The 27,337-nt window shown below is 35.5% G+C and overlaps 1 protein-coding gene across 4 annotated transcripts in view; it reads left to right on the top strand.

Annotated features, from left to right (window-relative positions):
- Positions 1-27,337, top strand: part of DNAAF11 (dynein axonemal assembly factor 11) — a 35,683-nt gene that overhangs the window by 6,121 nt on the left and 2,225 nt on the right. For 2 of the 4 annotated variants that reach the window (XM_066566560.1, XM_066566580.1), the window contains exons 3-11: positions 251-328; positions 2,119-2,291; positions 3,272-3,471; positions 4,559-4,747; positions 7,853-7,930; positions 10,560-10,625; positions 12,252-12,321; positions 13,148-13,243; positions 19,438-19,523. In XM_066566560.1, coding sequence (XP_066422657.1) covers positions 251-328; positions 2,119-2,291; positions 3,272-3,471; positions 4,559-4,747; positions 7,853-7,930; positions 10,560-10,625; positions 12,252-12,321; positions 13,148-13,243; positions 19,438-19,523 — 1,036 coding nt within the window. The remainder of the gene's footprint in view (positions 1-250; positions 329-2,118; positions 2,292-3,271; positions 3,472-4,558; positions 4,748-7,852; positions 7,931-10,559; positions 10,626-12,251; positions 12,322-13,147; positions 13,244-19,437; positions 19,524-27,337) is intronic. The other 2 variants (XM_066566589.1, XM_066566570.1) reach the window with 2 other exon arrangements.

Raw genomic sequence — 27,337 nt, 5'->3', positions numbered from 1 at the left:
GGATTTGTGATAAAAATGTGTTTATAACTTCCTTATTTATTTTCGCTTTTTTTGGTGTGCTTTCAGAAAACTTTTTTGTTTTGTCTTTTTATTAACATTAAAATATTAATGTCCAGTAATGTGGTACATATTCTGATTTGTCCTTTCCTATTTTTCTGCTTCATTGTTGTTTTAAAGTAAAGTAAGCAAGTGAAACCATCATACTTTCCAGTGCTGAAAACTGAAATAATCCATCTATGTTTTGTTACAGAAAATGTGAGCAAACTAAAGAAGCTGGAATATTTAAATGTAGCTTTGAACAACATTGAAAGAATTGAAAATCTGGAAGGTCAGATTTTGAAAAAAGCCATTTTGCCTTTTCATATTAGAACACTGAAGTTGTGACTTGGTGTCAAAGAGGGTGGAAGCCATTAAGCATGCCCACCTCTAGGGGTATTTTGTGGGTATGTAGAGGATCCTTGGGTGCAGGGTTTCAGTAAGTTCTTTGTAGCAAGCACTTCCTACTGCTGAATTTTTCTCTTTGAAGTTTCCTAAATGTCTCTGGGTCACGTTTCATCTTCAGGAATCCAATGTCACACACAAGAAGGTTTTGTGCTCAGCACAGGTTTCATTGAGGGTCTGAGTTTTCTTAAAAGAGGTTTTCAGAGGATTTTTTTCTCTTTCATTGCTTGAAATCCTGTCTGTTTTATCTGTGTTTAATACTTTATCCTGTCACTTTTGCACATTTCATGAGCAAAATATGGCATTTTCCAAGATTAAAATCTAAGATTTGAAGCAACCCATAAACACATTCCATATTACTTGAATAATTTATGACTTGATTGTTTTCTGTTTCTCAGTTCTGATTAGGCCATTTGCTGAATCTTTAATATATCCACCTTGACAAAGGAACAGTTAAAAAAAGCCAAATAAACTGATTGGTTGGTTGATTGGTTATTTGTATGTGTGTGTATGTTTTGGTTTTCTTTTGTTGGTTTACTTGGGTGGTTGGTTGGTTTACTTTGTGGTTTTAAGTCTGAAAGCTGATTCAAGAGGATGGCTTAAATAAGAAATAAGCAAATAGGCTAAAATTTGAAAATAGTGAAGAAGTAGGTAGTGTAGTACATATTTGGGAATTTGCTGAGAAAGTTGCATTTATTTTCATGCCACTAAATTTTAAATTCATCTATCAGGCTGTATTATTTAGTACTGTGATTTGTCATTTACTTAGGAGTTACAACCTTTGGGATTGGCCCTTGCATAAATCTGGGTTATTTAAATCCCCTAATAAATTGTTCTGTGTTGTTTACTTTCTTACAGCTCAACTGTGCATAAAACTTAGCAGATGGACCAAGAAAGGAAAGTGATTACAGTGATGTGAATCAAAGTTGAGCTTGCTCTCAGCTAAACTTTTTACTCTTAGAGCCAAGTTTATGATTCATGGACACATTATGATAAAAGGAGAGGCTAATAACTTAAAAAATCAGATTTTCCAGAACATTTTTTTACATAATTTAGAGTTTCTGTTTGTAATGAATTTTTTTAATACAAACACTTTCTCACCAGTATTTTCAATTTAACCAGTGATAAAGTGTTTACAATGACAGCTGAGTCCACAGAGTGGAAAACCTAACTTGCAGTGAGTTTTTGGGAAGTCTTATCTTTGTACTTGAATAATATTACCAGAGATTAACCATACTCAGAACTGAAACTCATAATTGATTCTGCTGTCTTTAAGCAATTGGATTGGATTTTAGCCATATGATTGAGACTTAGCTGAGCAGGGGTATCAAGGCAATCAGACTGTTAAAAATGAAATCCAGCTTATCTGAAAATTAAATATTTAATTAGCTCATCTATGAATGTCCACAAAGTTTTGTACTGATAAAGCAAATAATGTTATGGTATTTTGTATTTTATTGAGTTTGTTTTATTCCTGTAAATATTGTTAGCTCATAAACTTTAGCTGTGAGTCTCACTCAGGAAGAGTCTTGGAAGAGATGAGTTCTGATAGAATGAAAGCAGTTTACAGAACACAAATGGAGACAGTTTTATGTCCAGTTGTGTACATGTGTGTGTATGTATATCATGTGTACAGTTATGTTATGGACAAATTGAATTAAGGGTTCTTTCAAACAGGCTGTGAAGAATTGAAGAAACTTGACCTGACAGCAAATTTCATTGGTGAACTCTCCAGTATTGAATCCCTAAAATGCAATATTCATCTGAAGGAATTGTTTCTAATGGGTAACCCATGTACTGAATTTGAAGGTTATAGACAATTTGTAGTGGCAACTCTTCAGCAATTAAAAGTAAGATTTTAAAACTTAAATCCAAATAAAACATGAATACTGTTGAGTGAACATACCTATCCTAAACAACAAAAAACCCTTTACTTGGAAAGCTAATAGACTTTTTCTTAATGTTCACAGGATATTCTATTCCAAAGAAGAAATGACTACAATAAATAATATGATGATAATTGGTTCTATTCTGATGGAACCACAATTATTCATTAACTTTTCTGTCATCTCTATTGGAATTCTTAAACAAAAGTTTTTCTTTTTTTTTTTCAAATAAATATATTGTACAGTTCTGGCAGTTTTTTCCTCATGGTTGTTATATACAATATATTTTTAAATTATTAGCATGATTGCAGAGAATTAGTGGGTTGTTGGTACCATTCCAACAATATGTGCTAAACCTGCAGTGTGAGACAGAAAAAAATACAATTTGGTGTAAAATTGCACTACACAGCATTGGCTGGAAATAGACACTTTGAGATTGTGGTTTTGTGCTGTGACTGAGCTGATGTAATGATTTCCTGCCAATGAAGCAGTCTCAGGCCTCAAAGATGTTCTCACAATTTTCCTCAGAGAAGCACAGGCACTGCTTAACTTATTAAGACTAGATTCAACTTACTCAGTTGGCAATAAACTTAGACATCAAAAGAAATAATTTTGTGCTGAATCAAAGTCAGACAAACACTAGAAATGGCTGAAGGGACTCTCTCTACTGTATAGTCTAATAAGACTATTTAAAATTCCTGGAAAATGCTAAAAGCAGATCTTAGAAACAAAAAACCGTTTTCAGATCTGAATAACAAGTTATTGTTAATTCCTTGTAATTAGTAATGAAGTATAACTTACATAGTGCTTTTGATATGTGAAAGATGCATTTCTAATTATAGACAGAACTTAATTATCAAAATGAAACTACAATTGAATAGATTTATTTATTTGAATATATTTATAATTTCTCACATATTTATGACTTTTTCTCCTTTGGGAAGTATTTGGATAGTAAAGAAATAGAACGTTCAGAGAGGATTAAAGCCCTTCAAGACTATCCAGAAGTGCAATGGAAAATCAGAGAACAGGAAGAGGCTTACCTTCTCAAAAGGGCCAGAGAAAAGGAAGAGGCTCAAAGAAGGATGCAAGAAAAAAAGGATGAGAAACAGAAACAGATGGAGTCTAAGCTTGGATGTGACAGGTAACAGTGAACAACAACAGTTTGTGAGTAAACATTATTTTTTCTTTATTCACAAGTTTGGCTTTTTCCATTAAAGAGTTTATATAATTCCACTTAAATATTTTTGTTCATCTTTATTGTTGATTCAAGCAGAGTTATTTCTCCTCATGCATGTTACCTCTAATGAAAAATATAATTAGTTACAAACATAATTTTTTATTGACCTGCAGACACAGTTCAATAGAATTTTTTCTCCCAAAACTCCAAGCTAAGTTGTCTGGGTGCCAAAATAGTATAATTAATGGTTTCTTTCAGGAGAACAGCTGGAAATTGTTGTTTAAGGTAAAGCAGGGGTTCCAGAGAAAGCACCTGTTCATCTATAATTGCTTTTGCCTTAGCATCATCTTCAGCATCTGAAGACTGAAATGGAATATTGCAGGCCTTTGATGTTGATTTTCCCACTTCTTCCACTTCATGTCACTGACATTACCTGGGCAGCAGCAGGATTTTTGTCTGGTGTCATCTTCTATTGCACTTGCCACCCATCTTATTTTTAATCCCCTGGAAACTGTTTCATGAAGCTGCCTGCAGAAATTTGTCCTCATAGATCACACCTATATCATAAATTTAGTTTTCTCTATCTATTGATAGAGATTTATAGAAGCTTAGAGATAGGGAGAAAAAATTATTCAGGCATTAAGATTGCATTTGAGGAGATGCTCATTGCTACCATATAAATTTCTAATCTAATGTTGGGAATTCTTAAGCACATGGACTGAAGGTTTTTTCTCACCTGAAAGTTGTGAGGGTATCTGAAAATTCTTTTCTGAAATTAAATCTGTTGAACTATCTATCAGGGATTTCAAGGGATTAGGTATAGCCATACTATCACTTCATAGTCAGGTAAATGTAAAAGCATTATGTCAAAATATGCTTTGGTGATTGACAAAAGAAGCAGAGCAGAGAATGTTCTCCAAATACATAAGATACCATTCTTGGTAGGAATTGTACAGTTATTATTGGGTTGAAAAAATATGATTGCAGTAATTTATTAGCAAATTACTCTTCCTTCATTTCATTGGGATAATATTTCAGTGATCTTGTGTAGCCCAGACTCCCCACAGGAAAAACCCAATCAGGCAGAAGCAGATGGAGAGCAAGAAAGATGCAGAACAGTTGAAAATGATGATGATGAAGACAGAAAATTTTGGGAGGAGCCTACACCATACACTCCAGAATCTAGATTAGAAACTCACAGATACATTGAAGAAAAACGGAGAGCTAAAGGCAATGAAAGGTACTTCTTTGTTTTAATATCTTGATGAATTGGAGGAGAAATTTTCAAAGGTGCAGAGAACAGGCAGATGATTACCTGACATTAAATGTTACTGAGAACTGACAGCTTAAATCCCTGTTACTTGTTAAAATAGGCTTATAGTCTAACCCAAATATTCAGATTGATTTTGTTTTCTTTCATTTTCTAAACTTCATTTAGGTACCCCTTATTTTATTTTTTCTCAGAGTTTTTAAATAGAACTGGTTTTTCAACTTCTTTTTATGGAGTTTAGAAGTTCCACTTTTCTGTCAGCTGTTTTGTGTAATTCAGCATTTAACATTCTGCTAAAAACATTTATCCATACTTCAGATTGCATTATGTATTGCAGGCCATGCTACAAGTTTTTTGCACAAGTGGCATTTCAGGCACTTTTCCATGTAACTGAGAATTTTTTTTTCTCATACTTTTTCAAAGATATTTGTCACAAGTCATAAGATTCTTTTATCTGTGCTATTTGGCATGGTGAATCTGAAGAAGTCTGGTCCCTGAAAAGCCTTTAAAACTTTATAAATTTGTTACTTGTTTTGCTGAACATGCAAAATATATGCAGATACTAGCAAAAACGCCCAGTATTTTATTGCTGCTGGCTTATCAGTTCCACAGACATTGTAAACAATGTCTTTTTGTTTACAATGTATTTTTCTTTTTTTTTTTTTCCTCCTCTCTTCTACTTATATAACATACTTTGTGCTGGAGATTTTTTTAGCTGTTCTTTTTAAGGGCCTGCTTTTTAAAATTTTTGTCAAGGCTAAGTTTTGAAAAAGGCAGTCCTAGGGAATTCTGCAGGAAATCTGGAAATGTGCATAACTTAATGCTATTATTAATTCAAGTTCTAGCACTTTCCTGGAAGAACTTCTGTGAAACTCAGCTTCTAGCCAGTTCAAGTGTTGCTGTGTTTAGAAATGCCTTGCTCTAGTCAAAAGCAAATGTGTTCCAAATCCTTCCCTTTAAAGATTCAAGGACAGTCCAAACAGCGTTATAATAAAGATAGAATAATTAATTTCTGAATTTTTCTAAATTTCCAAGTGATTGAAAGAGTTTGAAAATCCTTTCATGGGTCATTTGATTTGGTGTTCAGAAAGTTTCACAGCATCTCCTTAAAATGGTTCACATGAATAGACAATTTCATCTGGGAACAGATTGTTAAAAGCTAACGGGTGGTAGAATATAATTTGTGAGGTGTTTCTGAGAACATCTTTTGAACAGAGTGGTGCTTCATTCACTTTGCATTTAAGTGTCAAGTCTAGGAATTCAGGTGTGGAGACTGGCTGCCCACAAATCCCACACAAATGCTGATTTATATTATAGAATAGTGTTTAACACTTGGATAATTGTCTTTCTTAAACAGAAATTGGTTTTATGTAATTGTTCCAGTAGGGTTTTTTAAGTGTTTTTATTTCTTCTTCAAATCTGTTGTATTTATAGACCAAATCTATTTTTATGGTTTTTTTCCCCCAAGGTGTTCTAAATCTATAATATTTTATATCTATCATTAGTGATTTACCTTTAACATGCTCTTAATCTTGAATTTATGGTAAGAAATAGGTTCAGCAACAGAAAAGAAGTAATGCATTGTTGTTGGGGTTTTATTGAGAAATGTTTTTCCTTTTAATATGCTGGACAAAGTGGTCATACCCACTATACTGACCAGCTGAAGAGTGGATTAATGCAATGTGACAATTACAGTGCTATATTTTTAACGAAAACTCCATATTTTTACTTAGGTGTGATCAGAATTTTCTTTTTCATGTTACTAACATTCCTTGTTCTTCCTTCCCTTGCTCATAATCTAAACATTTACACAGGAAAATACCAGTATTACAAGTATTAATGTATTAATACCAGTATTACCAGTATTACCAGTATTACAAGTCTTAATGATCTTACTGTGATCTACTTTGGGCAGATAAATTTATCATAGCTGGTTTATTGTACTAAATAAATGTCAGTATAGTTTAATTGCTCATAGCTGGAAATGGATAGTAAATGTTAAAGTAATATATCAGTACATCATGAATAAATCTGGAATATTAATTGCATTTTTTGAACAAAGAATGCAACAAAAAAAGTAATATATGCATCAAAAAATAATGTATATGTCTGCCCTTTGGTCCTACTGTATCCTATTTGATGCTGCTTTTAATTTTTTGACCATTAAAATTCTTTTTGCTAGAGCAAAGTAGTGATTGAGAGACAGATGCTGTTTGAAGCAGGCCAGGCATTTGTTCAGTGGGAGTAATCAAGTGAGCATGATTAAAAATTCTTTAGAATTGCTTGCCCATACATCAAACCAGTTATCAGTGGCAACACCTCATGATGAGTTTGACCATTCCTAACTAGAAAAATGTTCCATTACATACATTTAAGCCATCCATTATTTTCTTGTGGTATACCAGATAATTTGATATATTTCTGTTTGATAATGGACATGGTGACATGCAGAAGAAGTCACTGTCCATGTAAGTCGTGACATGTGACAGTGTTCACAGGGGTCTTAGGATGAGGGAAGAGACAAGGATCTGACTCCATGTTTCAGAAGGCTTGATTTATTATATTATGATATATATTACATTAAATTATACTAAAAGAATAGAAGAAAAGGTTTCATCAGAAGGCTAGCTAAGAATAGAATAACAAAGAATGATAACAAAGGCTTCTGTCTCGGACAGAGCGTCTGAGCCAGCTGACTGTGACTGGCCATTAGTTACAAACAAACCAAGATGAGCCAGTCACAGATGCACCTGTTGCATTCCACAGCAGCAGATAATCATTGTTTACATTTGTTCCTGAGGCCTCTCAGCTTCTCAGGAGGAAAGGAAAGGATTTTTCATAAAAGTTGTCTGCGACAGTGACATTATAAATTATTTGCTCATCTTTAGACATTCTCAATGCGCAGCTGGACTCATGATGCAATCTGTTTTGTTCCTGATCTAAATTGTAGCCTTAACATTAAATACCAGATAATTCTTACCTCTTGCCATACTTTTCTTTATTTTTGCTATTATACATAATAGTACAACTTTTTAATGATTAACCATAAACAATTTTTCTTTCTGTTTTGTTAAGGGAATCGAAAAAGAGAGAGAAGACTGTTTGGACATTGGTCACTGCAGAAGGAAAAGTTCTGAATGTGAATGTGCCTAAGTATGTAAGGTTAAGAGGTTAAGCAGTCTAATCTCTCTGTAGTTGATTTGAGCAACTATTTCAATATATGTGACAATCCAAAAATAAGAGGCCTGAGAAATTCTTGTTGCAGTATTATATTCCTTGTAGGAAAACTGTATTCTAAATATTTAACTCTGTATATCTATCTATATCTAACTGTATTCTAAATTTATATTCTGATGCTAGAAAAAGAATCAGTTGTCATTGTGTTAAGTGTTGAAGATTGTTTAATTTAACATCTTTGTCTTTAAAGATTGAAGAACTTGTTTTTCTCTAAAAGATATAAGATATTTTAATCTTTTCCCTTCTATAGTAAAGCTCTTTCTTGGAGCATCTTGCTAATAGGGTAAAAAGTTTAACTGTTGAAGATAAATGTGTACAACAAGTCACTTTAAATGTGAAAAGATAAATCCCAGGAATATTTCTGGACAAAATCATTCTGCCCTCTGATGGCAGGTGTAAAACTGGCAGAATTGGGAAGGATAATCAGCTTCTGTGGCAAGAGGCCCTTCTGTGGCCCTGAGTGAGGTCTCCAGCAACAGAGGATGGGATACAGAGGAATGTCTTGTGCTTTGCCATTGATAAAGGCACTTGGATTTTCAGGTGTTTTGGAATGAGTTTCCAGGGATATCAGCCTTTGATTTTACTTGAACCAAACCTTCGTTTTCTAAGGGAAAGCAGGGGGCTGGGTGCAAACATTATTCCTTATAAACAGCTCCCCATAGGGTCTCCTGCAGCAGGAAAGTGGCCACTTACCTCTGCAAAACCAAATCTATGAACATCATTATCATTAGCATGGAGACTGCTTTCTAAATCTCGGAAATTTAGAAATCCTTGCAAATTTAAGAAATTATATGCAGTGCACACTTTTCAGTAGAACAGAGAGAATTAAAGGTAGTGGAAGAGTTTAGTGTCATGTAGAGCCATTTTTAGTCTGTCTATAGCAGTAGATACTTTCCATTGTATTGATGTACTTTTTCCAGTAAAAATGTGTTGACTAAAAAAAAATAATTGTATCATTTTCTAATCCAAAAAGACAAGTTGAAAATAATGTAAATCTTGTGTAAAAGAAGTTGCTTGTGCCTCTAAAAAGCAGAGACATTCAGACTAAATCTCTAGCTATCTTTTTTAGAAGAAACAGAGTTCACTGTTAGTAGCATCCCTGTTTGTGTCACCCGAGTTTTCTGAATTTAGTCTGTGGATGTGCCCACATAAAGCAAGACCAATGAGCATTTTTTGTCATGACTTCAACAAGAATGTCACAGCTGTTCAGTGCAATCTGGCAGTGTATTGGAGAGACATAAAGAAAGAGATACAAGTAAGCAGATGGTGTTCTCCAAAGTTTTTGCTTCAACGTGGAAATCTCATGTCCATAAAAATGTCCAAACTTCTCTGATGTTCTTTTGGAAAGTTAGCAAGAGGAATGGCTGCTTGCTGCTGAGGACAGATTGTTTCTCTTCTTCAGTTCTAATTAAGATTCCTCCTGGGAAATTTTATAATTCTGTCCTCTTGTTCACCCTTCATGTTTTAGTGGATTCTCAAGATCATTGATGCAGTAAGACAGGAAATAAAACTGTTTTGTATTCTTTGCACTTTTCCAATGAAAAATACTCGTAAACTACAACCTGTAAACTTTCTTGCAAATTGACTGTCCCAGAATATAGGAGAGCAAAGAGTGAAAAGCATATCTGGCAAATATTTTTATTGCTGAAAAAATTTATCATCTAATCTGTTAACATTTGAGCATCTTTCCGTTACCAGAACCCATCTTATCTAAGTATTTTAATGTCACTGAAATAGCCCAGATAAATTATATAAAGCAAAATCCCTTCATATAATACTAATAACTAATTTATCAAAAGCTTCTCATTGGTAGGTAATTTCATTCTTTTTTTTTCCTCTGCTTTCATGCCTGGGAAATGCTTGAGCATATGAGCAGAACTTGAAAGTCTAGACTAGATCTCCTTACAGTTGTAGTAATAGATGGCATCAATTTATAACTGGTAAGATTCATTCTCAATTTTAAAAACACAGCCAACAAATCACAAAAACACAGCTAATACAATCTACAGGCTCATTTTCAACAAATATAAAGCTTATAGAATCAAGGATATTATGCAAATCATGTTTTACTCTGGAAGTGCACAGACAGATTTTTATACTTGGGGCAAATTAATTACTATGAAAAAAGTGCATGTTTTTTGAATATACAATAAAGTTAGAATTACAAAGTGCTGTGTTTTTCATGTGGTTTGGAACTGTTTTTTTCTATGAAGATGTAATAGAGCAGACAGGTTTCACCAGCAGATGTCTCTCGTTCTGCATTGTCAAAATAAGCTTAATTTTAACTGACCTTCAGTGGAGGATTTTTTTCTCTTTCTTGTGGTTTGAGTAGGGAGAACAGAAAATAAATATCAGAATGACCTTGGCTCAAATGCCAGTACTGGGGCAAATTGCAAATAGCACCATTTCTAAATGATCACATGGTATATTGTCTAAATGGTGTTTGTATTCATCTAAAATTGCTAACATTTGAACTATGCTGTAATGTTTGCTTATTCACTACAGCAGTATTTATCCTGGAGGTGTTTCTTGTCATTGTTATTAGGCTTCATTTCTCTCTGAAAGATGATGAAGAAAATAACCAGATCATCTTGGATCTTGCTGTTTACAGGTCAGATCTTTTTTCCCAATAATTTTTGCCACTCATAAGATGTAATACACAGTGTTTCAATTATACTGCTCTCTGTAACGGGACTTTTCAAAGAGAAAATAAACAATGTAGTGGATAATGGAACCAATCTCAAAACGTGTGCCAAGGAAGTGAAGCAGAATAAGCCAAAGGCCTTTCAGCTCTGTTAATCCTGAATGGACACTGTGTCAATAGTCCTTTTGGGAGCTGATGCTTTCTGCAGCCCACAGGCAGGGGTCTTCCACACCTGTTCTCTATACATATGCAAAATCTTTTCCATTCTACATTTGCAGATATGGGCTGTAGGGAGTGGGATTTTTTGCTCATGCTTTGGCCCTAGAAATGCTTCAGTACTGTTCATGTGCTTCTAGTTAAATTCTTCTCCCTGAGACAGAGTAAGGTAGACTTGTCTTATTTTCCTTGATTAGTGAGAAGAGTCCATGGCTCATGCCTATTCTTCAAATGTACTAGACCATTGCTTGGAAGAAATTTGGTTGAGTCAGGCAAAATCTGACAAGGAGGTAGTACATATACTGCTAAGCATTACAATGACCTTTTCCAATCTTCAGGAAGGAGCTGGAAACCCAAATGTTTATCTATCCATAATAGAAACTTGTTACATAAAACTTGTACTAGTTTTATAGCACAAAAATATTATTCATGCCAGGTGTGCTTCCCTTGAAAGTCATTAACCTCCCTCAAAAGAGGTTTGCTCTATGTTTCTGACTTACAAGGTATAGATCTTTTTCTGGAACCTCAGAAAATCTATTCAGGTACAATAAATTGCTGGATGTACTACAGAATCACAGAATCATTTAGGTTGGAAAGGACCTTCAAGGTCATTAAGTCCAGCCTTTGACTCATCATGACCTAGCCAACTACCCCACAGCACTAAGTGCCATGTACAGTCATTTCTTGAACACTTTGGGACCCTGGGTAGTCCATATTTTAATAGTTTGTGCTCACTTGTAAGAAAGGCAGACTTAAACATTTGAAAAATTCACCTGCAAAGTAATGTTCTAAAAGAAGGGAAATGGGAAATACTTGTGCATTCCCATGAGTCACATCAGGTATCACACAGGGAAGAGCAGATGTAAAAGTGGAGCTTTTACAGGCCACAAATTTTTTTGAAAGATTTAAAATTACTGTTTTCTGGGAATAGAAGGTATATCTGTTCATTGTTTTCCAGCAAATTCTGTACAAAAAAGGGGAATTTTTTGGGGAATCTGTTATAATTTTAGTAGTAAAACCTTCAGAAGGAAAAGTAGCAAATTATTTTCACAATTTTAAATAGTATGTAGATTAATTTTCATATTAATGTAAAGAACTGAACTAACAGATGAAAGACCTTTTTGTTTTAATAAAGGATTTTGAATTCTTGCAGTTATACAATAGCAAATGTCATGGACTTGATAGAATTTAGACATTATTATAAGTGACATTCACAAGAAGATCATGGGTTGTTTTTCCCCAAAACTTTAAATCCTAATAGTATTTTGGAAAATTTAATAACTGAAATTTAAGCTTGTGCTTTAGAAACTGTGAAATTTTGAAAGAGCTATATGGTCTATTATAGATTGATTCATTTATTTATATTTCATTCTGAAGACATTTGGACACTTCTTTACTTGATGTTGATGTGCAGCCAACTTACATACGAGTACTGGTGAAGGGAAAGGTTTGTGATTTCTTATACATTCATTTAAAATCAAGAGTTAATGTTTGCCATAGTTATTCAGTGGACTCTGGATCTGACTTCTCTAAGTTACCAATCATTTGCATCTATGCAGAGAGAATGTTCTTTCAATACCAGCATTATTTTGAACCACACATAAACTGTTGAAGTCCTAACCAGATGATGTACAAAGCCTGAAATAAAATTTCACTTTCTTTCTCTCCTCTCTTATTCTCCCCACACAGTGTACCATAATTCACTTAGAAGAGAGCTTCCTGGTTGCCCTAGGCTAGAATTTAGCAATTTCACAATATGGAATTTATAGCTGACAGAAACCAATGGATGTATATTCTTTTGGAAGGGCATTTAAAATGTCATTCCAGTTTTCTCTTTTCTTGGTGGTTTTAATTTTATCATCATTTTAGAAAAAAAATTCCAAGTACTTCCACGTTAAACCAAAATCCCTATTTTTAACTGAGCCAACTGCATAAACAAAACTTGAGAATTGATTTATGTTGAAATAGACGGGATAATCTTTCTCATTTAATTGCTAATATAAGTCAAGCATCATTTATAACCTTCTTTAGAAATGCCACTTCAGAAATGGCAGCAATTCAGGAACATACATCTGACTCTACTTGTAAGCAAAAGCTATTTAGCATAATTTATTAGGTTTAGTGATACCATACATAAAGTGAAAGCATTTAGACCTGCAGTGTCCTTAAAATCAAAGGATGTGATAGTGGTGGCTTTGTATTTGTTTTGTCCATGTAAAAGAAAGAAAAAAATATTTTAGCATGATATACTTCAATTCCATTTTGTTTGGTAGCCTTTTCAGCTTGTGCTCCCTGAGGAAGTGAAGCCAGACAGCAGCTCTGCTAAAAGATCACAAACAACTGGCCATTTAGTTGTCACCATGCCAAAGGTATGTAAAACAGGAGACATCACACAAAGGTCCTTAAATGTTGTGAGTACTTTGGGAGTGTCTCTGAGTTACAGGTAACATCTGGCTTGCTAAAGATATGCTGTCTTGCCTTTCCCATCAGGGCTTATTTCCCAAAAAAAGGAACTTTGCATAAAGGCTATTTAATTGCAGAGCCAAGCCTTAGTATTTAAAATCCCTCTAAAGGAGCATAATGAAAATCAGTATTAATAGAAATTTGTATTTCCTTTACTTTAAACAAGATCAGCTTTTTATGTGCTAAAAGAGACTATGCAAAACATGCAGTATTATGCAAATGTCTAAGATGATAGGTTTTTTAAATAAGGAAAATAAACACGTGCCTACTTCCTTTTTCTACTTGTAAAATAATAAGAACAAATCAGTTTATCAAAATTTGTGTCACACACATATGTATGAAGGTTACATATTTGTTCAAATAAAGGGATGATGCACTGCTCTCATTTCTCATGTGTTTGGAAAAAGAGTTGCTTAATTCATTTTCCCTTCATGCTCTGCCTGGCTGGAAAGGATCCCCTGACCAGCTGTACAAACTACTCTGAGCATAGAGCAAGAAAGTTGTGGCAACATGGTGTTTCCACTGAAATTGCTTGGAGCAGACAGGGAGCTGGAAGTTCTAGGGAGGTGGAGTTCCAGAGATGAGATTGGATTGTATGGTGGGGTTCTGGATGCTGAGGGAGAAATTAATTAATTGCAGCTTCTTCTGCTGTTGCCTTGGGAGGCTTGGGTTGCTTTTAAGGCCCCTGTAGGACATCTTATACTTCTGGCTTTTGGTAATCCTTCCCTAGGATAGTTATAGTAAAAAAACGATCTCTTGGTGCTCTAGCCTTACCATTCTGGCCTTTAGGAAATTTCTCTGGTGTGTAAGGGCAGGGGATATGTGTGAGTCCACCAGAGTATATCAAATGCAGCAATTTCCTCCTTCTGAAGGAAGAGGCTATTTAGCTGAAATAGCTTCACCTGCTATATGAGGTCATTATTTTCTCTTTGTGCTCTGATTTGAGTCTGATAAGACTATGCATGTAGTAGCTCTAACTGTTGGCTAGCTCTAACTTTTGTGGTTATTACCTTCTATGTTCCCTTCTACACTCCTGTCCCATACCATCTGTCTATCCCTATGAGGACAGCCCCTCATCAAATCACAAACTATCCCTCTAGAATCAAAAATGCATTTTTGCCAAAAACTGTAAAAATACTGAAAATTGTACTTACTTGGTTAAGGTAGATGTTTTCTGAATGTTCAAAATTCACTCAAATGAGAATTTATGTTTCCATAAATTTGTTTGAAAATGAAGCCTTGATATTCATTTTGACTAGTCTAATTTTCGAATGTATATGATTTATTTTTATTTAATAGTTACTTGTCTTTGCAGTTTTCTGTCCCATACTCTGCTTTTATTACTCATACATCTTGCTAGTCCCTTTGTGGATGATCAATGCCTTAGAAAATGTAAATATTTCCAAGTGTTTCTGCTGCCTACCCATAAAATCATACCTAAATCAGCAAAATGAATATTCTTTCTTCATACTGTGATTGAGAACTGCCTTTATTCCATTATTAACTTTATATTTAACCTACCTTGATATTTTAGCTACACCTACATATTTTGCCTAGCCTGAGGCTCTGGAGCATACTTCATCTCAGAATACATGATTCTCAGATATTTGTAAAACATGAGGAGAGAAAAGCAGTATAGAATAACTGGGTAGATGTTCTCAGCTTGGACTTGGTTTGGTTAAAACTGCTTGAGTAGCTTGGACACAGCAGGGGCTGCATGAATGGAATGCTGCATGGTGTCCTTGTCAGTGGATTCTGGGAAGCAGCTTTGCAGAAAAGCACCTGGGAGTCTTGGTTGCCATGTAGTTAAACATGAGCCAGCAACACCCTCTTCTGTCAAAGAGCACCAGCTGTGTCCTGAGCAGCTTAGGAGCATTGGTGGAGAGGGGCCATCCTTCCCCTTGTTCAGCATTGATGAGAGACACATGGAGTGCTGGGCTCCCCAGTGCAAGAGAGACATGGATCTGCTGGAGAGAATCCAGCAAAGGGCCACAAAGATGATCAAGGAACTGGAGCACCTTTCCTGTGAGGAAAGGCTGAGAGAGCTGTGACTGTCCAGCCTGGAGGAGAGAAAGCTCAAGGGGATCTTAACAATACACAGAAATACCCAAAGGAAAGGTGCAAAGAGTCAGAGCCAGGCTCTTTTCAGTGGTGCCCAGTGACAGCACCAGAGACAGTGGGCACAGACTGAACTGCAGGAGTCACCTCTGAAGACCAGGAGACTCTGACTGTGAGGGTGACCAGGTGTCTGCACAGGTCACCCAGGGAAGTTGTGAATCCTCCATCCCCAGAGATGTTCTAAAGCCATCTGGACGTGGTCCTGGGCAACTGGCTCAAGTGGCTTGAGCAGGGGGCTTGGACTAGATGACCTCCAGCATTCTGTGATCCTGTGAACTTCATGGATTTGCTGACCAAAGATGGATCTGTGTTACTTCACTGCAATTGCATGTAAAGGGTACTAAGCTATTGTTCACTGTTCTTTTTACAGTCACAGAATCTGTTCTCTTCCCCTAGAACTGAAATAGAGTGCTCATTTGAAATTTTTGGGGCACAGATCCTCTTCAGATGATCTCAAACCATACAAATTTTATCATTATGATTAATGGGATGTAATCTAGGAAGAAAGGTAAATGAATAATGATTGACAACAGGAAGGCCAATAGATATTTTTCTTGCAGAATATTGTGGCTGATTTTATCAATGCTTGAGAATACTGGTTTAAGATCAGCAACTTAATGGGAATTCCTCTTAGTAAGTTAAATAGGAAGACCAGAATACATTCAATTTCTTTCAGGCTGTATCAGTGACAAGACAAGCTTAATGACTATATTACACTGTATTTTATCGTTTTTGTTTCTGAAAAACAGTTATCAAAATAATATTTTTTTTGCAGCTAGATTAACAGCCTAGTACATTCCTTATATAACTGAAATGTTGTCCACTAATCTAAAAATAGTCTTCTATAATAAGCTTCATGCAATTGTATCCTAAAAATATCTCTCTCTTCTCAGTAACACAATAGAAATCTATCCGAATCCTAAGTAGTTTTCACTTGTTTTACTGAGATTCTGATCAGGTTAATAAACCTTTCACCATTCATCTTCCAGCCAGTTTACAGTTCCCTAGTCTTTAAAAACAAAACCAAAACCTCTTTCCTTGCCTCTCTGATGAGCTTGTCACATCACAGATGTTGGAGATAGTAAATTCCACATGAAGTAAAAGAAAGGAATAATTTTCACATTCATTTCTGGGAACATATTTTTAACCGTATTACTTGCTACACAACAAATCACCTCAGAATGGGTGCCTTTCTAAGGCAGCATTTACCAACATTTTTGGAAGGTGTTCAAAAGAAACTGAAGGACACAATGTTCAGTGAAATAATATAGTGACACTTTTAAAGTGTAGTGTTTATACTGCAATAATCCTGTGTATGGAGATTTTACATGAGTAAGGTGTGGACAGTGACTACATTGTACATGCCTTGTGTTCTGGGAAAAATATTTGTGACATGAAGCTTCTCTGATTTTGAACCTCTATGCTCTGGCAGCGTCATCTTTGCAGATGATGCAGACAAATGAAAAACTGGGAGATTCTTTAATAGAATTTGACTAAAATTGGCATATTAAATAAACGATTTCATAAAATGTCATCAGTAGATTACACCAGCATTTTAATTACTGCCTCTATAAAAGCATCAAATCCCAGTGTTATTAACAAGCAGGTTTTATTTAGGGTTCTGAGACATTCTCTGTCATGTTTTAAAACTTTCTTTTTCTTAGTTTAGTGAGTCAGAGAGTAAAATTTGGACTTTTGATTAATTCTTTATTATATTACCAGCCACAAATGAATGCTGACAGCTTTTTATGGCCTGGGATTTCAAAAGAGATTAGAAATTTAAAGATCAATGAGAGTTAGATTACTTAATTAATCTAAAAATAGGAGTAGTGTGTATTATGCATGTCAGTTTTATTTGATAGAATTACTTTATATAATTCTTACTTATCTAGGTATGGTAAATGTGGTAATATTTAATTACCATCAAAGGCATGTGGAGACACAGCTCTGGAACCCTAGAAATCTAATAATCCTTCAGCATAAATGTGTTTCAGGGAAAATATGTTTACTCAGAGAAATTCCCATTGTAGAATAAGAAAGCCATTGTAGGAAAAAAAAGATGGACTGAAAATATGAATAAAAATATGGCTTTTGCATATTCCTTCTGTTTTCTCAAATATACTCCAGATTTTTTGAAAAACATCTCTATTTAGAATCCTTTGATAATGATCTTAAAAGGGATGCATTTTCTGTTTTCTAATTAATCATAGAATCATAGGATATGCTGGGTTGGATGGAACCCATCAGGATCATCAAATCCAACTCTTGGCCCTGCACAGGACACCCCAAGAGTCACATCATGTGCCTGAGAGCATTGTCAAAGTGCTTCTTGAACTCTTTCAGGTTTCTGTGACCACTTCCCTGGGGAGCCTGCTCCACTGTCCAAACACCACACCCTCTGGGTGAAGAACCTTTTCCTAATAAACCTTCCTTGACACAATTCCAGGCATTCCCTTGGGTCCTGTCACTGGTCACCTGAGAGAAGAGATCAGTGCCTGCCTGTCCTCTTCATCTCTTGAGGATGCTGAAGACCTCAATGAAGCTTCCCCTCCATCTCCTCCAGACTGAAGAGACCAAGTGACTTCAGCCACTCCACATGCGGCTTCTCCTCCTGACCCTTCATCATCCTCGTGGCCTCCTTTGGATGGTCTCTCATAGCTTCATGTCTTTTTCATATATTGTGGTGCCCAAAACTGTACACAAAAATGTAAATATTAGAAATTATAGTATTAGAATCATAAATATTAGTATAATAGAATAACTTTCAGAAAGCTTCATTATATTAATTTAGTCCATTTTCTTATATACCACAGGCTTCAAATTTCACACTGTTATCTTACCACTGAGCCCAAAGTAGGCAAATCCTAACCCTTCCCTAAGTTCCAAGGTCAGTTCTTGTCAAGGATGTATTTTCTTAGGAGTGCAGAATCAGCATCTTTCTCCACCATCCTTGATGGTGTGCTCTGAGGACTAAGTTAGAAGCAGAAGTCTCAAGGGGGTCAGCAGAATGAATTTCTGTTAAAAAAAAAGAATACTTTAAAAGAGGGAAGGTAGGAAGAAACAAGGCTTTATTTCCTTCATCAGAGCATATACAGAACCACAGGGTTCTGTATTTCCAGATTTCCAGAATCTGGAAATATTTTGGAATATTCTGGAATATTTCCATAATCTGGAAAGATTTTCTGTATTTCACTGATTTCCAGAACCAGATGACTGAAGCTACAGAATCTTTCTTTATATAATTTGGGGTTCAGAGTGGAGACTGAATTCACTGGGCTTCTGGAACAGACTGCTCTCAAATCAATTGGACTATGAAACACTCAATAACATGAACTATTTGAGTTTTTGAAGAACACGTTCCTGTTCTTCCTCCTTTCAGATGCTTAAGGGATCCCTCTCCCATGCTCTTGTTATGAAGGGAAAGAGATCCTTTTGCAATGAGATACCTTTTGTCAATAATACATCTTCCAAAAAATCATGGTGGATGTATTTTCTTTGAGAAGGGGAATTCCTCTGGACTTTGAACCTAAGTTTCTGTTTTAGCCAAAGGAGCTGAGGGAGTTTGTGGTCACTTGTCATTTGAGTGAGGAGAAGTCCAGACTGCAGCTGATTTTTTAATAAAAATGTCAGAACAAGTACTTGGACACCAGAACTAAAGTGCAATCAGTAATGTGCATTATGAACATGGTGCTGACCGAGATGGTATATATTTAAACACAAGTAGATGTATGTATTTAAAGACTCTTTTATGTATAGTTTTATAAATGTTTGACTATATTTCCATTCAGATAATTTGGTTTAACTTGCCTTATGTATGTGTTTCATGCTGAGTGAAGTGTTAAAATTTAACAGAAAGAGTAAATGTCACAAGAGAAAATTTATGCAGACACTCACAATTTTCTATTTTGAAAGATTATTTAAATGCTTGCAAGAAAAAGTGTCAACTTTTATGAGAATTATGTTTTGTCTATTTTTATTTTAGGCTAAAGAAATAATCCTGGCTAAGCAAAAAGTTTCAGCTTCAATTAAACATTCTGACTGCAATACACAGCAAAAAACCACAAGAAGGTAATTCCTTTTTATCCTCTGCATCAGTTTTATTTATATCAGTGTGTTATTCACATGCCAGACTATGTACTTCTTTTATGTTATTGTTGAAAATATGAAAATACTGATCAGTGTAGAGTAAAAGTATGTCTAAAATTAATCTTTAGATTAATAACCTGTCTGGTGCTCTTTCTTATGATCTCCTTCAATAGCAGAACCAAAAATCCACTTATTTTTGCCTATCAGTTTTTTTTCCATCACCTCATTCAGGTTTTTAACTGGTATATACTAAAACAAAATCACCTTTGCAGAGCTCCTTGCTATGGAACCCAACTCTGGAAACCTTATAGAAAGCAATTATTTTGAATCTCTCTCATGAATGTATTTTCTTACTGTTATACAGGTTGATCTACTGCTCTTGTAAATCGGTTCAAAAACCAATTCTGCAAGGTTTTGTAACACAGATCCATCCTATTAAATGTGATGTCAACTCCAGCTCTTGAAATCTTGTATTTAATGACTGCCCAAAGCAAGTGAATATCAGTGATGCACTATTTTCTGTTTTTACCCTTAGCAAGTGCTGCTGTAGATAGACAGTGGGGTTTAACAAACACTTGGCCTAAGTACAAATACCATGATACATGTTTTAATCTTTCCTTTTCCTTCTGCTATAGCCAATGGTATTCATTCCAGAATAAGATACTGTAACAGCAAAGTCCCTTAAGCTGTTTATTCATTTATATTTGAAGTGTTGCACTTGTTTCCTTGTTTGATTTCATTGTGTTGAATCTTGTTAAAAAGGCTAAGCAGTTAGTAAAAAATGGCATTTTGGATCGTGGCTGTTCTTGGTCTCAATATTTAGGACACTGGCAAAATGGTTCTACAAGAGTCAGTTATAATTAATTCTACTGTTAATTTCTTATTTCTGAAATTCTAAGAAAAATCAGTCATTAACTTCTTTTCTTGATGATCTGTCTTATGAGACGATGAGAGGGTGCCTGCAAGAATTTGTTGAGGTTACTAGTGAACCCCAAGGACTGTACCCTTTCCTTAAGCAGCAGTCATTACAACAGTGCATTACTCTGATTACAGAATATTTAAAATATTTTTAGAAGGCCTAGGTCAAGTGGAGGATACTTACTCTCCATTATACTTGCAAAGTCATGGAAATCAAGTGAAGTCCCTGGTGACTGGAAAAATGGAAATATTGCACCCATTTTTAAAAAGAGTAGAAAGAAGGATGCTAGGAACTTGTAAGCTGACAGAATATCATCCTCACCATTGGGGTTTCTACTCTGCCTGGGAATCATGGAACAGATCCTCCTAGAAGCTATGCTGAGGCACACAGAGGACAGAGGGGTGGTTCAGGACAGCCAGCGCAGCTCCACCAAGGGCAAGGCCAACGAAGTGGCCTTCTGTGATCCAATGGCTGTATCAGTGAACAAGAGAACAGCTACTTCTGTAAGGCCTTGGTCATGGTACCCACCAGCATCCTTCTCTCTAACTTGGTAAGATGTGGATGTGATGGATGGACCAATTCCATCAGTTATTGGTAGGATGGTTGTGTCCAGAGGGGAGTTGGCAATGACTCAGTCTCTGGATGGAGATCAGTGACAAGTGGCGTCCCTCAGGGGCCCATACTGGGATCAGTACATTTCCATGTCAAGCACACTCTCAGCAAGTTTGTGGGTGACTCCAAGCTGGGTGGTGCAGTTCACATGCCAGAAAGTGGGATGCCATCCAAAGGGATGTGGACAAGAGTGGGTTCACATGAATGTCATGGGATTTGACAAGGTCAAATATATTTAATCAGCTCTGCTCTGGTTAATGGAGTATAAAAACATCAACTACTTTTGCAATATGTCCCAATTCACTAGAAATGCAAGGTGATGTACATGGACCAGGACAGCCCCTGGTATAAATAAATACTGAGAACAGAAGGGATTGAGAGCAGCCCTGAAAAGAACTTGAGGATACTGGTGAATGAAAAACTGGACATGAGCAGGCAGTGTGCACTTGCAGGCCAAAAAGCCAGCCATGTTCCAGGGGATTCTCCCTCTCTGCTCTGCTCTACCAAGACCCCATCTGGAGTTCTGCATCCAGCTCTGGGATCCTTAGTACAGGAAAGACATGGATCTGCTGGAGCCAGTCCAGAGGAAGGCCACAAAAATTATCAGAGGGCTGGAGCACCTCTCATATGAGGAAAGGCTGAGAGAGTCTGTGTTCTTCAGTCTGGAAGATAAGGCTCCAGTGAGATATTCTAGCAGCCTTTCACAATAAAAAGAATCTTGTAAAGAAGATGGGGACAGGTTTCAAGGCATAATTGTTTTAAAGTAAAAGAGGGGAAATATATAAGAAAGAATTGTTGTCTTATGAGGGTGGTGAAACACTGGCACCAGCTGCCAAGAGAGGTGATGGATGCCCCACCCCTGTAAACATTCAGGGTCAGGTTGAATGGGACTCTGAGCTACCTGATTTACTTGAGGATGTGCCTTGCTCATTGCAGAGGGGTTGGACTGGATGACCTGTGAATTTCCCTTCGAAACCAAATCATTCTGTGAGTCTATTCTATGACTTTTCTTTGCAAAAAGAATGGTGCTTTTCCACAGAAATGCAGCTAAATCTTTAAATGCATTACAAGAAAATAAGTTAAAGAAACAACTTGTGGATTAGGAAAATGAATTTCATTAGAACCCTCTGCCTTTAGTTTTGGCTGTATAGTAAACATTAAAATAATAATGGGAGCATGGAGGCAATAATGTGAATTGGTGCCCTTTCCTGCCAGCTGATGAACTAAAGATATTCTGTGGCATAGTGAAACTCCAAAAATTTGTGTTTGATTTCTGTGCAGTTTTAATATTATGCTTTCTGCAGATTTTGAGGGCTAAAATATTACAGGAATATATACCACAAAAGTAGAAGTAGGAAAAGAGTCTTTGAATTACAGTTCTTTCTAAAAATAGTATGTTTTGACCTGTTTAGCTGAAAAGTCGCTGACTAGCCAGATGTTAAAATTTTGCTGAATTGTTGTCTCTTAGATTACAGAAGAACATTCATTACAGTGATTATACTTGACAGCTACAGATGTCTTAGCTAAATGCTGTCAGACATATAATCTGCCAAACTGTAATGCAGAGCTTTAAATCTCTTTAACTCTTGTTAGCTAGATTACATGATGATACTGTCATTACTTCTGCCATGTATGAGAGATTTCTTCTGTGACTGTATACAAAATTGTATGTGGAGCCTTCAAAGAGGCAAGTTTCTGTGGAAGGAATTATACTGATCTATAATATTCAGACTAATATAAAAATAATAGACTCATCCATTATATTTACAAAGCCTCTATTAATGCAGTAGCTGGGTGTGTCATTCCTTACTGGAACTGGCCTCACAGTTCAGCTGTAAGATGCCAAAGCTGAGTTCTCCATAGCTGCATAGAGGAAATTCAGAGGTAGGTAGAAACTGACTTTTCTGAAATTGTACAGGAAATCTTAAGAGTAGCAGTTACATAAAGGCACCAATCCTTGTCTCATACCTCCAGCTTTAGACTGTTCTTCCTTTAGCGTGTTGGAGAAGAAAAAAATAAACCACAAAATGTCTCTAAATGTAAATATACACACATTTGAGTTCCTCCAGTAATGAAACATTCATAGGAATACAACCTTTTTCTTTCATTTTTTGAGTTTTCTTCTTTTGCTTTTGTGTTTTATTACTGTAGATCTTTATATACAGAGAGACTGAGAAATGTAGCCAGAGAATGGTTTAATTTGGAGAGGCAAAGGAATGGAGTGGCAACTTCTGCAGAATTAAAAACTAATCAGCAAGTTCTAATCTATACACACCTTTTATACTGAAATAAGGAATGTAAGATAGAGGTGATTTCTATCTTAGTGGTTCAGGCATTGCAAATCTGACTGCCCTAAGTGTCTTTTCCCTTCTTAGCTATGCAGGAGTGCACTGGGTGCAAGCCAGCACATGCTCTAGAGAATACCATGTAATATGTTAGGTTGGAAATCTGACTTGCATTCTACTGGAATTAGTTCTTAGTGGCAGTGAATAATGTTTGGCTTTTGGCAAGTTTTTGTTTTGTTTTGTTTGGGTTGGGTTGGGTTTTTTTTATCTGGATTCTTAAGGAGAAAAAAAAGAAAAATATGCTGCTGGATTGTCCACCTCTTTCAGCTGATGAGCCCATAAATGCCTTTGAACAGGTTATCCAGTTTCAACCAGATTTCACTAATTGTCAGAGACATAAAAAATATAAAATTACCTGTAATTTACACTGAAATTGAGACTGAGAAAACTTGAATGTTTTTAATTACTGTATTGGATTTTAATTCCAGTCTTTTTCTAGCATGATAAGACATGCTAGAAAACATGTAATGATGAGACTCATTAACAAAACTTTGTTTATGGTTTGCAGTTTCAGTGATAAACAAACATTACTTTTCTGGGAGAAGTCTTTAGTTTTTAACAAATTTCTTATCTTGTCTTTGCTTATTAACAAATAAAGAATAAAATACTGATTATTTAAAAAATTCTCTACAGCCATCTCACTTGAGATGCAGGTGTTGCTGAATATGAAACATACTGCAAAGCTCTGTTTTACTGAAGGACCTGATTTAGCTTGGTTCATTTTGGTGGAGAAGAGGCAAAGAAAAAATTTGTGGGAAAAATTGTAGATCTAAGAGTAAGAATCTTTATTTGGGAGTGAGAAGTTCTAATTTGAATTCTTGAAGCAGTCCTTGTGAAGTGTCAGAATACTGCCTTTCCACAGAATGAATGGCTGAAAATCTCTCCCAGTCTTAGATTCCTACAGCTTACACAGGGGGATGTGATGGGTTGGAAGGGAGAGAACTCTGTGTTGGGAAGAGAAATACAGTAGAACAAAATGAGTCATTTCCTCAGGATTGGGAAGGGAGGTGAGATGAGGTCAAAAACTGAATGGTGTTGCAGACAAACTGATCTTAAAGAGCTGCAAGAGGATTTATGTGATCTTTCAGAAAACACATTCTCAGTGTCTATACCAAGCACAAACATTTCAATGTGAAGAAAGACAAGTGCATCTGAAGAGTGGCCTGAATGATAGATAAGTAAATGTGGTAAAGATCACAAATGACAAGTGAGTTATCATTTCTATTGAGATGTAATGCCTTTGATAAATATCTGGGATTAGATCACAAATTTTGAGAGCAGAATAGTTTGCATAATTCATATTTTTTGGTAATGAAATTTGCTATCTGTCATGAAGACATTGAGAACTTTTAGAATGCAAGTAATATTGTATGGGAAAGGAGGAATCATAGGAACTATAATTCAGTTGGCTTCTTAACCAGAAATTGTAGTCAGATATGACTAAGCAACATATTGAAACTGTTTTTTACTCAAATTAATATTGAAGTACTGGAGTCATTTGCATTCTCATAGAGGCCTGGAGCTAATCAGAGTAGAGGGTGTACATCTCCATCATTTGACTAATTAGGAGAACATAAGGTGGGGTTCCTCAGAAGTGATTTGAAAACTAATTTGCACACTGGCATCTGATAATCTTAAACTATAATAAAGGTGAGAAGGCTTAAGAAACGTGCCCTTCTGGAGAAAGCATTCTCAAGAAAACACTTCTGTTATTTCCTGATCACTGCAGTCTGAAGTTATCTTTGGTTGTGCAGATGGGACAAGGACAAAAGTCTGAGGGCAGAAATGGACTTAAAAGTTGTTTTTTAACATTCTATAACTTTGAAAAAATGTTGTTAGAATAAAGTGTGTTTTCAGTATATGCTTCCCAAATGTTTAAGGATTTCAAGTTTGTCTGACAGATTTAACAATGAAAGGAGAGAAAATAAGATGATATTATAGCCACATATAGAAATTCAGAGTCAATTTGCATATTGCAGGAATTGGAGCATTTTTCTTGCTTGCAGACAAGAGCAGTTTAAAATTTAATATCTTGAAGTGATTATTCAAAAGAAGGAATGGGATAGAACAGTGAAGTTGAAAATATCACAGTGGATTTGATTTTCTGTCTAACTTTTAGAAACATGGACGTTAGTAATATACATATTCTCAGTCAGATGAATCCTATTCATGAAATATATTTGTCTTTTAGAACAGAATGGCCTAGATATCATCAGCCTTTTCTTTATCAGAACATTTACCACTGAATTTTTAGTTATTCTTCACTATTGTTTTGTTCCTGAGAGATGCATTTGATTCTACCAGTATTCATGTTTTCCCACTGATTCTGAAGGTTCCAGTGACAGCTTCATTCCAGATGACACACATATACAGAGATCTAAAAGGTCTCTTACACAATGAAAGAGGAATTAATTTTCCAGGTACTTAAAAAAACATAATTATTTGCTTAGATTAAATTTGAAAAGTTGAGACCAGAGTATGACAAGTGTCCTATGTTCACCATCAGTTTTTAACACACCTAAATAAAGAATTGTCTTTCTCTAAGCTCTCAAATAAGATGTCATTCTGTATACTGGAATCACTCTATTTTATTATTCAAGAAAAGGATTTATTAGTACTTTGTCTAGGATGATAATGATTTTTGTCCTGTCTCATTCACAGTGTTAAAAGATTTGAAAAAGTGCCTCTTCAAAGCAGTTGGTTGTGACTCCTAAATATCTTTATTTTTATGTCCTGATACTAGAAAGGAAACTTTCAGTCACATGTCAATAACCATATAATCTGGATCAAAGATATGAGAAATCTCTAGCAATCTAAATTTTATTGAAATTCAGAAGTTGACACAGGGAAATATAACTGTCAAGTAATTTAAATATCAAGTATGAGGATTAAAGACTATGTAAATAAAAGTGTAAATTATCAAGAAATACCAAATTATCAGATATGCTGTATGTCACACACCAGATTGTTCAGCAGGCTGCTATAGTTAAGCAAAACTTTCTTTTTTGTGGAGTCCCTAATTTTATTCTTTAAAAGCCTAATCAAACTGTGTGGAGGTAGAAATAGCCTTTCAAAGGGAAAAAATGTCAGGAGGAAATAAGGATTTAATTTGGTTTTGTGTGATGCTCTAGTGTTTGAACATAATTTTTTAGGTAGAGAACACTCAGCAGCAGGTAGCAGTGCCAAAAACTGTGAACTTCATCTATTTTTAGACCTGAACTTGAAATAGTTTGCAAACACTGAGATTTTCAGGTATGTTCTCTAGCTGGTCCTTCAATGAATATTTTTGTTTCCATAACAGCTGTTTTACAATTGCTCATGGAAGAGCTTCAGCAACAAGATGGTTTTATTCTGTTAATTACATAGGAAAAACTTGTTCTTTAAAAAATGTTCAGGTGGTTACCCTTGACCTCAGCAATACCCAGCCTCTTTTGCATGGATTGCATGATGAGAGCAGTAGATCTGTGTTGTAGCTACACTGGTTTCAGCCTAGCAGAGTCTTGCTGTCAGCCAATTGTTGTATTGTGGTAGCTGGGATAGCACTGGGGAGCTTTACTAAACAAGTATAGAATGTTTGATCATGTTCATGTAAGTACATGAAAACCACCTCCTTTCTGGAAAAATTCACTGTGCTTGATTCTCAGTCTTAGCTGTTGCCTCTTGCTAACATATTTTGAGATTACATGTGTTGTTGCAATTTTGAGAATGGCTGATGCAATAACCTTGTCATAGCTTGTTGATGTGGATTGTTACTTACGACACTCACTGTGAATTCAATTCTAGAATGCTGAAGTTTATTCTGCTACTAAGCAATAAAATATTCAAACTCCATTATTGTGTTTTGATGAATCACAATTTGTACAATTTTAGAGCTGTTGAACAAACGTGAGATACCACTGCTAATTGAAATACTTCAAATT

The sequence above is a fragment of the Molothrus aeneus genome, chromosome 1 (assembly GCF_037042795.1).
Source record: "Molothrus aeneus isolate 106 chromosome 1, BPBGC_Maene_1.0, whole genome shotgun sequence".
Taxonomy (NCBI): domain Eukaryota; kingdom Metazoa; phylum Chordata; class Aves; order Passeriformes; family Icteridae; genus Molothrus; species Molothrus aeneus.
The sequence above is the reverse complement of the archived record's forward strand: the minus strand, read 5'-3'. Positions and strand labels throughout refer to the sequence as shown.